At 42.8% G+C, this 13718-nt stretch overlaps 1 protein-coding gene across 1 annotated transcript; it reads right to left on the reverse strand.

Annotated features, from left to right (window-relative positions):
* Positions 1 to 328: 328 nt before the first annotated feature.
* papola (poly(A) polymerase alpha) lies at positions 329 to 13686 on the reverse strand. Its single transcript, XM_062467070.1, has 22 exons — positions 13508 to 13686; positions 12443 to 12613; positions 12126 to 12192; positions 11934 to 12015; positions 11707 to 11816; positions 11551 to 11604; positions 9601 to 9712; positions 9265 to 9354; positions 8210 to 8348; positions 8007 to 8079; positions 7324 to 7444; positions 6851 to 6935; positions 4817 to 4870; positions 4508 to 4627; positions 4164 to 4273; positions 3908 to 4029; positions 3585 to 3724; positions 3061 to 3247; positions 2734 to 2883; positions 2492 to 2554; positions 2344 to 2394; positions 329 to 2216 (listed from the first exon to the last, which is right to left on the reverse strand). Exons 1-22 carry the CDS (start codon positions 13513 to 13515, stop codon positions 2121 to 2123), a joined length of 2205 nt encoding a protein of 734 aa, XP_062323054.1. The 5' UTR covers positions 13516 to 13686; the 3' UTR covers positions 329 to 2120.
* Positions 13687 to 13718: the final 32 nt, after the last annotated feature.

A 13718-nucleotide genomic window follows, 5' to 3' on the forward strand; every position in this document is an offset into this window, starting at 1 on the left:
AACATACAAGCCACGTCTTGGGAAATTTTCACCGGATTGGGGAGCAGATAGCAAAACAACCAAAACAACCTTTAACTAGGCCACATCATAAGCCGCCGCTCTGGGTTGAAATCTCTAGGTGTCTCCACTGACAACCGATCCTCATAACTGGCATATGGCAGAGAACACAAGGCTTTGATAAGAATTCATAATCTGATAAATAGCAGTTTCCTTTCTCAACTCCTGAACAAGCCCAACATCTATTAACTCTCTGGCATAGTTTAGAAAGGTGAAATCTCTTTTTATAACAATGAACATACAATTTATAAAAACAAAACAAAAGTTTTCTTTGCAACGTAGACCTTTATTTAAGAAAAAGTACAATACCTTGTTCTTACAAATAAGCCTAAGAAAAAAATGAAATGAAAAGTTGAAATGAAAAACGTTTTGTCATTGTTGAAATGATTTTTTTTACATGGAGATATACGCACCGAAGGATGACAGTGGTCTTTTATTCTGCTTCATCGTTAACATACTCCACACGATTTACACAAACAATTGAGGCAAAGCAAGTTGTTAATACATCAACGTAAAATATTGAAAGTGAAAATTCAGTTCAACTCTAACTTTGAAATCGGTCGAACAAAAAATGACTTTGTACTGCTAACCTACCCTAAGATTTCAACCCACTTACTATTTTTATTATTTCTTCCAATTATGATAATGTTACCAAAGCAAAAACTAAAATAAATTGCCAAATAAGGAGAATTGTGATGTAATTGTCTCTTTTGACTCACATAGCATTGTCTTTATGCTACAATTAAACGTCCATCAAGGCTAAAACTCCATCCTTATAGTCCACACAAAAATGTATAATTTGTATTAATTTTCTGTAGTTGCACAAGACAGACACTACCAGTTACTGTACAGTGCATGTATTTGAAATGAATAAAGTAACTCAAACTATCGATCCTCCCATGATGGCATTCCTCTGCCTAGTGACCATTAATCAGAGCGTTAGAGAGAAGGTGGAGGGCTGTCTTGGTGACTTGAAGTGTCCTCCCTTCGACTAGTCCAGAGACCACTCTGTCCCCACAGACGGAGACCACTCTGTCCCCACAGACAGAGACCACTCTGTCCCAACAGACAGAGGATTTTTGGTCAGTTCTATACTCAACCCCTGAGCTACTTCCATTCGTACTTCTGAACAGTGAATGTGTGCGTGTGTGTTTGGTGCCCCCCAAACCCTGAACAATCTTGCCCCCCCACACCCTGAAGGCCACAGTACTGTTAATATTGAGTACTTGGTGATTGTGACTTATCTCTCAACTGGTCCATGATCTGGGATGAAATGAACAAAACCTTTGTATGAGGAAGAATAATGTGAGCCCACATAGTGGCCAACTGACAAACAGTGATTTGAAGGTAACATCAGGTTTCAGGAAACTCACCACTTAACTGTAACAAACACCTGGAGCAACTTATTTACCTTCCCCCCCCCCCTCCTAAAAGGTAACACAGATACAACTTGCGACACCATCAATCACTTTTGACAAAGAAAGCACCACATTATCAAATAGACATTTGTCATCGTTGTCTTTTCTCTAAACAAACACGATGAGAGAGACAGAAAGAGAGGCAGAGCGAGGGAGAGGAATTGAAACAGCATATGTGTGCGCCCAGAAAAAAAAAAAAAAAAAAAACAAGAAAGCACAGGCGTGCGCGTGTCATGGGAGTGTGACATCAGATTTGTGCATCATCGTTTACCTGGGAAAAGCAAAGCGTTGGCTGAAGATGCCCTGTTCTTCCTGGAAGGTTTCCCCAGGTAGAGAGTTTGTGACTGCCGTCCACTTCTCCAGAGGGCTCATGGGAGGTGGCGACATGAGAGAATCCAGCAGAAGGGCGTTATCGCCCCCTAGAGGGTGAAACTGTGTCCTGCAGCGGGTTGGATAAACCTCACCAGTGAGCAGCAGGACATCTGTTCCTGTGGCTCCATGTCTGTCTGTCTGTCTGTCTGTCTCTCTGTACCGCAGAGTAGGCATCTCCTGGCTGTGGGGACACGTACCACTGGAGGTGCACTGGTAGAGGGCCGGGAGCAGGGACTGGGGGGGTGGGGGGGGTCTGGGTCTGGTGGTCGGCTTCTACCTGCTCAGGCGAAGCTTGATGGAGTTCTTCACCACTGGGATGGGGTTGGAGGGGAGCAGGGGGACGTCTGAGAGATCTGCCGCGGCCATTTTCTGGGAGGGCAAAGGGAGATTATATTGATATTAACTACACAGACATTGAGATTTTGTGAGGTTAAAGAACACATGTTTTGCTGTTGAGGTGTGGTTGATTTCGCTCAAGTAATCAAAAAGCAGATACCTTCATTTGAGCCTCCATATTAACTTCGCCTTGAGACATTTCCTCGGTTATCTGTCAAAACAAGCACCCACGAGAGATAACTAAGATGACTCTAGCTATCCACAAAACTTTGCAGTTATCACCTGATCCTAACGAGCATGCGGTTCACCTCGGGGTCGACAGCAGAGATGTCCACACTCTCCCCTTCTGGTTTAGGCTCTGAGATCAGACCCTGTCAGGAGAAAATCCCAGACACAACCACATTACCTAAGATGGTCTACCCAGTGTGTCTCAACCCTGGTCCTAGGGACCCTCTGCCCTGCATGTTCTAGATGCTTTTTATTTTTTTAAAACAACAACAACACTTGAAGTGAAAGGAGATGTCCCGAGTTCCTATCCACCTGGACATACCTCGTCTACGCTGAGTTTATCTGCTGCAGGATCCTCCGGCTGAGGAGAGCCTGAACCCATCACGGCCGGGAGGCCCAGGGGAGGAGAGGGGGTCTGGCTGGGCGTGACATCTGCAGTCTCTCCGGAGGTCTCCATCTCAGTGGCTGGTTCCTAAAGAGAAGAATAAAAGGTACAGTGAGATCCAGATTCAACCAGAGAACTAAGGAGTCCCAACTGTAAAGGAGACCCGTGTCCCAACTGAAAGGGACGTGGCATTTAGATGTTTCACTGTATGACTTGGTCTGAGGGAGTGATTCACTTGAGACTAAGCTGGAATGATGTTTGTACCTCGTCCACTTTGAGTTTCTTGGCAGGGGTGTCCTCCAGTAGGGGGGAGCCTGGTCTTTTGGTGGCTGGGGGGCCCATGGTGGGAGGGGGCGTCTGGCTGGGTGGGAGGGAGGAGGACAGGGAGCGCTGGCGGGTCATGGTGGGCCTGGTCCCCTCTGCCTCTCTGGTGAGCTCTGAGACTGGAACACTGGTGGGTTTAAAGGTGACAAAATCAGATTAAGAGCAGTTATGTATTGCACGACAATGTACCTGTAGTTGATACAAATGGCAAAGAAGCCTGAAACTTGAACATGGACAAATCATTCCCCAAGCTTGCATTCTCGGTTCACAAGCATCCCAAATGCCTTGTTTTAGACATAAACGCTTCAGGCCATGGTAAAAAAAAACAACAACACAATAGTATTGTCTTTTGTAAAAACCCAGAATCAGATGTCCATGTAAAAGGAGACGGAAGGGACGCCATACGGTGTGTTAATGCAGACCACCCAGGATCTCCTGTCTGGGGAGGCTGGCTGGAGACTCACCCTGGGTAGGGAGGAGGGCCCAGTGGGGCTCCCTTGGTCGGAGTGACCGAGGTGGGGGAGGGAACTGACATGCTGTTGTCGCTGTCCAGCGATAGGTCCAGACTGTTGTCATTCATCTGACGGAGCCCCTCTGTCGAATGCTGGGGGCAAGACACAGGGTACCAGGTGGAAGAGGTTACGACGTACAATAACAACTCAGAATGGTCCGACTTAGGCTTGACTTAGAGGACAGAAATTAGGGAGGAGAGCTCTAAGCCTCACCAAACAATGAGAACAATCTTTGTACGGGTAAAACATTGAGGAGAAAACGGAGGCGAACTGACCTTTCTACGTTTCTGGATGGTCAGGTTAGGCAGCAGCTGGTGGAGCTGTCTCCTTTTCACGTGCATGGCTGAAATCTTCATGTCCTGCTCAAACATCTTGCTGCTAATCGCCTGTCTGTACACTGCAACACAAACAACGAAATGCCCCCCCAAAAATATAAAGCGCTGTTTCATCAGATTCTAAATACTTGAATCCATGTGGTGCGTTGAGTCAGTTGTGTTTAACTCAGGCATAAACAGGACTGAGGGGACGGACCCGTGTCAGTGAAGGACTGGATGTCGAATGTTAGGTCCACATTCAGGTTCTCTGATCCCTCCATTTTCTTAAAGACGATCCCGATGACCCACATGGTGCTGAACTCCTCCCTAGTAAAAGAAAAAGGTTTGTACATAGATTAAAAAAACAACAACTTTATTTTATCGTTTCACTGCTCCTTAAGCAAGACAACCTGTTGGTTAAGCATTTGCACCCATTTACATTTTATTCATTTAGAAGGTGCTTTTATCCAAAGTGACATAAAACATAATGCATGCAGATAGTATATGGATTACAAACAGTGTAACCAAGCTGCACCTTAGGAGTCAGTTTGGGCAACTTACTTGTCTGCTCCTTCCTTGGGTCCAGGGAAGGACTGTGGGTTGACATGGGCCAGAGTGATGAACTCGTTCTTCTCCAGATTGCCCACCAAGATCCGGATCTTTGACTCCACCAGACCCACCCTGAGGACAAAACCAAAGACACTCAACAGAGGATCACCGCCGGCCAGTCCCAACACCCTCCTTGCTTTAAGAGCCTCATTCCTAACACTTAATAAAAACAAGTCTCAATCACACATAAGTTCAAATGAAAGCCAACCTCCAACTTCATTCAAACCAGACAGCGGTAATGTCTCTGTTCCCAGGACTTACCACTCAAGGTGCTGCTTCTCTGTGGGTGCGCTTGCTAGCAACACAATATAATGCCTTTGGACATAAGAGACAGAACAATGCCATTACACCCTAAAATCAAGAGGGTAAACCAGACAACCAACACACCTGAGAGACCTTGGGGGTTTCTGACAGGATTAGAAGCCATACCAAACCTGGCCCAACCTAGCTCCTAAACTATCCTAGTCATATTTAAAAGCAAGCGAAAGTTGCATTCACTATGGCATATTGAGTATCCAGAAATAAACATCTGATAAAAGCATCTATAGACAACTAATCAACATAACAATAAGCAGTGATCTACATTGGAGGAAAAGACTATTCAACCACAGAACAAATTACAAACATTACTGTAGGTTGAGACATGGATAAACTGGATATTACGTATAAAAGGTGAGGTACTTGCCCAGTCTTACTAAAGTAACCAACATAGGGGGTCTAATGAAGCTTTTAAACATCACAACAATGTTGGAACCTCAAAATGATTAAACTTTCTGAAAATCTGTGTAGTTAGTAGATAATGGACATACCATACAAATCTTCAGGAAATAGTTTGTCATTCTTAGACCATGCAATACAACTCTTCATTCTAGTGTAATAGTAATAAAAAGCTCTCAAATCTAGTCTGCTCTAATGAGTCCATGAGTGGATAGAGGATGGCATGTCCATGGAAAAGGATCAAATTAGATTTTCAGGCCACTTTGAAAATGAAAGGTCTGAGCCCAGAACACATGATTGATTTATTAAAACAAGACATTACAAGAAAACAAAAACAAAACAAAATCTGCCATCATATTCTAAAATATGATATGTTATCTGAATCATAAACGTAAAAATAAAATAAAAAATGAGAGCCCAGGTCAAATATCCACAACCAAGCACTTGTAGAGGCGTACGCTCAATAGGGTGTAAAAAACAACAACAAAAAAAACACATACGGTGTGTCACCAAGGTTACGCTGACAATCCAGTGCAAGTACAATCTGTCCTCCTCTGCCAGTCATCCAGTCAGAAGAGGCGACTACTTGAATGAAGGGATTGTGAAGAGGCCAGCCAGGTTATGCTTAAGGCAGCAAGGCAACATCTTCTCTCAAACTTCACCTCAGATCCTTAGAGGGTGGGCCAAAACTGAAACTTCACTTTGTGCTCCTGTTCTGTATTTCGGCTCTCAGCCAATATCAACAAACAGCCAATATCAACAAACCATTGATAAACTAATTACCTAAAAATCAATCTGCGATAAGACTAATTAACTACTGGTGATTTCTAGCAAATTTAGTGAGGCCAAATGCATTCTGGTTAGTTATTAGGTAACATTTCTCAAGTTGGGTGGATGAAGGAAAAAGTCATTTCTAAATTAAGCAATTTAAGAAAAAGATCTGGGACATTAAATTGCGATCTAATTCTTAATACATTCATTATTCTTTGTGCCTGATTGATGTTACCTTTAGATGATGGTACACTACACCAAACAAATATTAATTAATCAGCTGTCAAATACATAACGAAGTCTGAAAAGGACTAACAAGAAATACATAGTGCAAATTGTGAACTAAAACAGTTTATTTGGAATTGGATACAATATAATAAGGCACAGTGGAAACCAGAAGAATTAAATATTTAATAGAAAAATCATACAACTGATGTACCTACCTTTAGCAAGAAAAATACAAACATCAAATGTCTAATTTGTTCTTACATTCGAGGAAGTCAGTCTATATGTACTTTCAATGTTAAAAGGCTTTCAGGCACTATAAACTTAACATTGCATAGCAGTAATGATTCTTTGTGAACCGATTCTAAGGCAAAAAAAAATGCTTTAGTCTTATCTGAAATATTGAGGTACTTATTTAAAACTTCAAATTGAAGAGGATTACATAACGTGGAGAAAGATAACTTTATAAATACTAAGAAAAGGTGTGTGACGTGTTTCTGGGTGTTTTGGAAGTAGGAATCTTTATTGAAATAGTCGAGTCTCACCATGTGTGTCCGACAGGATAAGCAGCTTAATACATACTTGTATCTCTGAAAGAAGTTTGGTGCTTCAAATAGTTTGGACCACTCTGCTTTATTCTGCAATATTTCGTCTGTGATGGCAAGGCCTGGAGAGAAGGAAAGAACACTTTGTTAACTAACGAAGTAAAGCTTGTGTGACAGTGAAAACCACCCTACAGTGTATTCAAACCAAGGCTGCAATACTCCTCCTCTCCCACATCCACTGTCCTGCTGACTGGCATGAGGGCAGTGTCACAAGAGAACATCCCCCAAACTCAGGTTGAATCACAATACATTTACTTTGTATTTGTTTCGCATTGGCGCTTTTATCCAAAACAATGTACAAACAGCGCGTAACAGAATCAACCTGGTCGAGCACTGTGCGAATCAGTTCCTAGAACCGACCAATGAGGGGAGGGGGGTGCTAGGCCACCAGCAGGAGAGTGGAGAGAGGAGGAGCCAGAGAGACAGCCCTGGGAGGCTAGAGGAACAGACCCTGCTTGAACTCGTCCACCATGACGGCGCGAGTGGAAGCTGACACGTTGTAGGTGGAGTTCTGCTGGGGGTAGGCCGGGGTGATGATGGGCATGAGGTGGTACCGGTCACTTGGAGTCACCTGCAACAAAAACAAACGACAACGTCAGTCAGCCAAGGAGAAACATTGCCCACGTCCCCGGAAATTACATTGTGCATGGTAAACATGATTGCTAATAGGCAGGCCCAAGCGTAATACACAGATTTTTTTTCACATTTTCTGCGGTTATTCAGACTGAAAATGTGCAGAAAACTGCGGCATTCCGCTAGCCTTCCTGTTCCTTATGTCGGAGCGACCGAATATATTCCACAACAGTTTGCCGCAGAATATGGTCGATTGAATGTTGACAGACGTTGCAAAACAGTATTGATCCATCCTCATAAAGATGGCCTGGAAACTCCCTGGCCATGTCTCTTGCTGTCATTTTGGTTGATAAGTGTTTCCTTTTCAATTCTTAGCATTTTTTGCTAACGTTTTAATAATAGAGACGTAATATGAGTTGAGAAGTTTATTTACATTTTGCCTCAGACAAATGCGTTCTATTTGAAAATCTGTGGGTTTTCATCGGAATTCTATGCCCGTGTATTACGTTTGGGCCTGCTAATAGGTCAACCCATCCCCAGGATGGAAGCCCTGGGCCTACCCTGGGGTCCCACACTGGCAGGTTCAGGTTGCAGTCCTCCGGTTGCTTCAGCAGGACAGGGTTGGGCCACTCCCTGCAACATAGAAATCCATACATGAATAAATCACTGGGACAAAAAAAAATAAACAACACCATTCAACCACTGCCTTATCGTATTTCAAAAAGAAAAGCTGTGTTCTTGGTCTAATGTTAGACCAACCCACCATTTGGAGAAGACCAGGAAGAACTTGTGCACCAGGGTGGAGGCCACAGCGTTGGGGTAGAGCTGGCAGGTCCTGGCCACCAGCATGGCCCACGACACCCCGCCCAGGAAGCCCAGGATGTTAGAGTAGATGTTGTGTCCTGAGGAACACAAATGAAACTGTGTCTTCTAAATGTGTATTGCAAGAAGAAAAATAAATCTTGCTAAAATTGAGATAAGTGGGCAATGATATTCAATTATGTTAATAATTCAAATCACTTCATTAAAGCCTATCAAAATGTCTGTTTTGTGGTGGCCCTGCCGTCTTCAGACTAGTCATATGCATAACAGATGGGATGGATTTCATATTGTCTCATACTGTACACTAGAAGGAAGGTCACACTGTAACCTACCGACACCATTAATTCCACCACCATGCACTAGGCTGTGATGAACCAATAATCCAGGCACGGTACTAATTCACATCTGTAATCAATCCTTTAAGCAAGCATCGAAATGATTCCTCCATTACCAGTTCGTTCTTACTGGATCTCATCACAACAATAATACAAATGCAACACCAACACAACCAAACCAGATGCTTTTCTTTCCCCCTGAGACAAATCTGATTGGACAGAGGTTGCTAGGCATTCAATGCAAGCCAAACAAAGTCACATAGAAACACTGGCCACTCTCTAGCCTGGTGAAAATGCAACGTCAAACAGTTTCTTTTGCCCTGGCTAATCCCGTTCAGGCACTGAGGTCCGCAGCAGGGCATATTCGGCCTTGTTTACATATAATTATGCTGATAGTGTGAAAAAACAAGATGAGCGTGAAATAATCCCTCCAAAACCACAATCGTCTTTAGCAGGGCATAAACCCACCCACACACAGACTGACAGACCCACACAGGAGGGGGAGTAGAGACACACAATAAATGCCCAATTTCAAAATGATACTCACAGTACACCCGAGTGTGGGTGGAACTTGACACCTAGTACCATCATTCTGGATATATTCACCTAAGAGAACTTACCTGGTAGATAAAAAGGAAAGGTATAACCAGATCTAACTCACGTTTGGCCCATAGCTTGATCGTTCTCAGTGTCAGTCTGAAGTTCTCGATGTTGGGCACAAGATGGAGGATCTCATCTGTAACTCTGCAACCTAAAAAACAAGGAGACACAAAACCACCACGCTATAACACTCTCAGAAAACCAACAGCATAGCAGTTGGTCTCAACTAGGTGTAATGTGTAGTGTAGTGTAGTGGGGGGGACTACAGACAGTTAGACCGTGGGTATGTACGGGCCAAACGAAAGCATTCATGTGAAAGCAAGAAGGCCTTGTCTGTGCTAATAAAACCCTTTCTGATTCTGATACTGATAGGTAAGATGAGGAAGCTGTAGTCTACCATTGAGACTCCTGATACAGCGAATGTCCAGGTTTTTCAGGAGTCCATCATCTCGGAGATCCAAATGCTCCGGGATGGTTTGCAAAGCTAACCGGGCAAACAGGATGTCAATCTACAAACACAAAAAAATCATCAGTGTAACTGTCATGTACAGTTAGGTCCATAAATATTTGGACATTTACACAATTTTCATCATTTTGGCTCTGTATACCACCACAATGGATTTTAAATGAAACAATCAAGATGTGCTTTAAGTGCAGACTTTCAGCTTTAATTTCAGGGTATTTACATCCAAATCAGGTGAACGGGGTAGGAATTACAACACATTTTATATGTGGCCCCCCCCTTTTTAAGGGACCAAAAATAATTGGACAAACTAACAATCATAAATCTAATTGTCACTTTTAATACTTGGTTGCAAATCCTTTGCAGTCAATGACAGCCTGAAGTCTGGAACCCATAGACATCACCAGACGCTGGGTTTCGTCCCTGGTGATGCTCTGCCAGGCCTCTACTGCAACTGTCTTCAGTTCCTGCTTGTTCTTGGGGCATTTTCCCTTCAGTTTTGTCTTTAGCAAGTGAAATGCATGCTCAATTGGATTTAGGTCAGGTGATTGACTTGGCCATTGCAGAACATTCCACTTCTTTGCCTTAAAAAACTCTTTGGTTGCTTTCGCAGTATGCTTCGGGTCATTGTCCATCTGCACTGTGAAGCGCCGTCCTATGAGTTCTGAAGCATTTGGCTGAATCTGAGCAGATAATATTGCCAGAAACACTTCAGAATTCATCCTACTGCTTTTGTCAGCAGTCACATCATCGATAAATACAAGGGAACCAGTTCCATTGGCAGCCATACATGCCCACGCCATAACACTACCTCCACCATGCTTCACTGATGAGGTGGTATGCTTTGGATCATGAGCAGTTCCTTCCCTTCTCCATACTCTTCTCTTCCCATCATTCAGGTACAAGTTGATCTTGGTCTCATCTGTCCATAGGATGTTGTTCCAGAACTGTACAGGCTCTTTTAGATGTTTTTTGGCAAACTCTAATCTGGTCTTCCTGTTTTTGAGACTCACCAATGGTTTACATCTTGTGGTGAACCCTCTGTATTTACTCTGGTGAAGTCTTCTCTTAATTTTTGACTTTGACACAGATACACCTACCTCCTGGAGAGTGTTCTTGATCTGGCCAACTGTTGTGAAGGGGTTTTTCTTCACCAGGGAAAGAATTCTTCTGTCATCCACCACAGTTGTTTTCCGTGGTCTTCCGGGTCTTTTGGTGTTGCTGAGCTCACCAGTGTGTTCTTTCTTTTTAAGAATGTACCAAACAGTTGATTTGGCCACACCTAATGTTTTTGCTATCTCTCTGATAGGTTTGTTTTGATTTTTCAGCCTAACGATGGCTTGCTTCACTGATGGTGACAGCTCTTTGGACTTCATATTGAGAGTTGACAGCAACAGATTCCAAACACAAATACCATACTTGAAATGAACTCTAGACCTTTTATCTGCTCCTTGTCAATGAAATAACAAACTCCCTTTATGAGGGAATAACATACACCTGGCCATGGAACAGCTGAGCAGCCAATTGTCCAATTACTTTTGGTCCCTTAAAAAGGGGGGGGGCACATATAAAATGTATTGTAATTCCTACACCGTTCACCTGATTTGGATGTAAATACCCTGAAATTAAAGCTGAAAGTCTGCACTTAAAGCACATCTTGATTGTTTCATTTCAAATCCATTGTGGTGGTATACAGAGCCAAAATGATGAAAATTGTGTCAATGTCCAAATATTTATGGACCTAACTGTATTTAGAGGAAAAGAACCACCTACAAACATTATTAGAAATCATTTTGATTAGCACGTGGAAGCATAGGAGAGACTTGGGATTTGTCCTTCTGGCCTTAATCAATGTATTTTCAAAAGAAAGAAAAAATGCAATACCTCAATGCCATCAAAAGATAATTTTATAACTGGAACAAACGCCTCTTCCACAGCCTTGAACAGAGCAGAGAAATTTTTCATTAGCAGAAGTGCAAAACTCAGGAATGGATGCCCTAGCCTACTACACTTGCAGCAACACGCAGGAGTACAACTCACCCTTAAATCTTTGACTTCTTCTTGCTCTTTGAGCTTCTCATAGAAGGAGGTGAAGAAGTCAGTTCTCTCCACATGACGAGGAGACACACACAGAGCGTCAATGTCAGCACCTGGCAACAGGAAAAACACTGACATTATTTCCTTGTCAACAAGCACAAAATCCTCTCTCTCAAAATACTTTTTATACAGTCCATATACTGACAACATCTATAATAAACTATACATACCTTTAGTATGAACTCCCAACCTGTAGGAGCCAAACGTGAAGATCTTTCCTCCAACTGTTTCAATCAACGATGCAGGCAAGTTCTGGGGAAGAATACACACATTTCAGCACCAAGCTTTCCATAACGTTGCCCTTTGTTGAGGTCGTTTAGACTTGGGAAATGTGGATGTGAAATACTACTATACTATCTCACCTTTAATTCACTGATGTCCCTGATCCACTCTTTCACTAGAGTGTTGAGCTTCCCCAGCACAAGGATCCTGAGGGAGCGGGTAACCAACCAAGCACAATAAGAACACATTTGAACCATCATCCAGAACTACATACATGGATGGACCCACACTCACATCACAAAATGCATGCATGCACTTTACATCTGACCGACCTCATACACCATACATGGAGGACAATACAGGACGTAGCGCATAGGGAAGTGTATAGAAATACGGTAGTATAAAGGAAAGTGGTTACAGGATATGTAAATGTGTATAGGAACAAATATATTCCTACCTCCGCTGTAGCTCCAGTTCCTCCTCAAACACACCATAGGGATTCAGGGTCTCGGTCAGCTTCTGTGTCTGTACCAGGTCAGCCTCCTTGGGCAGAGTCAAACTGATCGGAGAAGTGATCCCATAGTGCTTAAGGGTTTGCTGTGCCGCTAGTGCCTGGTTAGCAGTCGGACTGTAACGAAAGAATTCGTGTTTTATATGTACACGCAATCATCTCTTTGATTTACGGTTGTCACTTTTTGTCACGTATTTATTTATTTCCGTACTTATACCAAAAGGTGGACGTCTTAATTGATATTTCAAAACTTCCCAGAAGTTTACCAATTTTACTGTATGGCACTTTAATACAGTACCAGCGATTGAGCCATGAGTAACGACAAACGGGCCCGCAACAGTAGCACAAGAGGCCACAGCTGAAAAAACATGGTCATCAAAGTTAATTATAAAAGCCTGTGGTCCTTTTATAAACTACAACTCACTGGGAGAGGAAAATGTACTTCTTACATCCCAAGAGTGTACAGCTGTAAACAAGTGGCTCAACAAACTGAGGGGCAACATGTTTTGTGTAGCACTGCACAGAACAGGCTAGGTAACTACTTTAACAATACATCCAACTGTCTTGTGTGGGCTAAATCATGATCGACTGAATTCCATTTACGAATTAGATAGTGCCACCCCATTTTCCTTACTTGCAAGAAATTTACATAGTACATACATTCTAATTAGCTATTTAGAGGTGGTAGCTTTTTCCTAATAGCCAGTTAGCTAGCCAGTTAGTTAGTTAGCGAACTTCAGCTAGCTAGTCAGACAGAAAATTGTCAGCTAACCTTGATATTTAGTAATTTGACAGTCAACAATAACACTATCTTCCGAGCCCGTTTAGTTAAATGGCAAACACTTCGTTCCAATCGCTTAGCTAGATTAAATAAAGGTGAATTATTCACAATTTCGCTTCCTCTCCAAATAATCGCTAGCTGCTAAGGTTAGCTGGCTGTTTGCAAGGTAGGCCCACTTCTGTCCCCTTCACCCACGAACAAATTGTTGGTGCGGCGACTAAAATACTCACAAGGGCATTGTAGCAACCTCCAGAAAGTACTGTCAGCCACTCCAAATTTCCTTTCTCATACTCGTTTTTTTCTTTTTCTTTGCGCGTATACAATTTGTTATTATGAACATTCAGCAATGGAATTTGCACCTTTTGTTTTCTCTAGCTAAACATGGCGCATGTGTGTGTAGCTGAGTTGTCACGGTGAAAACGTCATGACGTCATTGTCTAT

This window comes from Osmerus eperlanus, chromosome 8 (genome assembly GCF_963692335.1).
Source record: "Osmerus eperlanus chromosome 8, fOsmEpe2.1, whole genome shotgun sequence".
NCBI lineage: Eukaryota > Metazoa > Chordata > Actinopteri > Osmeriformes > Osmeridae > Osmerus > Osmerus eperlanus.

Coding starts and splice junctions, on each gene's coding strand:
- papola (XM_062467070.1), bottom strand. Junction 4,274..4,507: donor CCCAAGGAAGGAGCAGACAA/GTAAGTTGCCCA, acceptor TTCTTTTACTAG/GGAGGAGTTCAGCACCATGT. Junction 2,555..2,733: donor ATAAACTCAGCGTAGACGAG/GTATGTCCAGGT, acceptor TTCTCCTGACAG/GGTCTGATCTCAGAGCCTAA.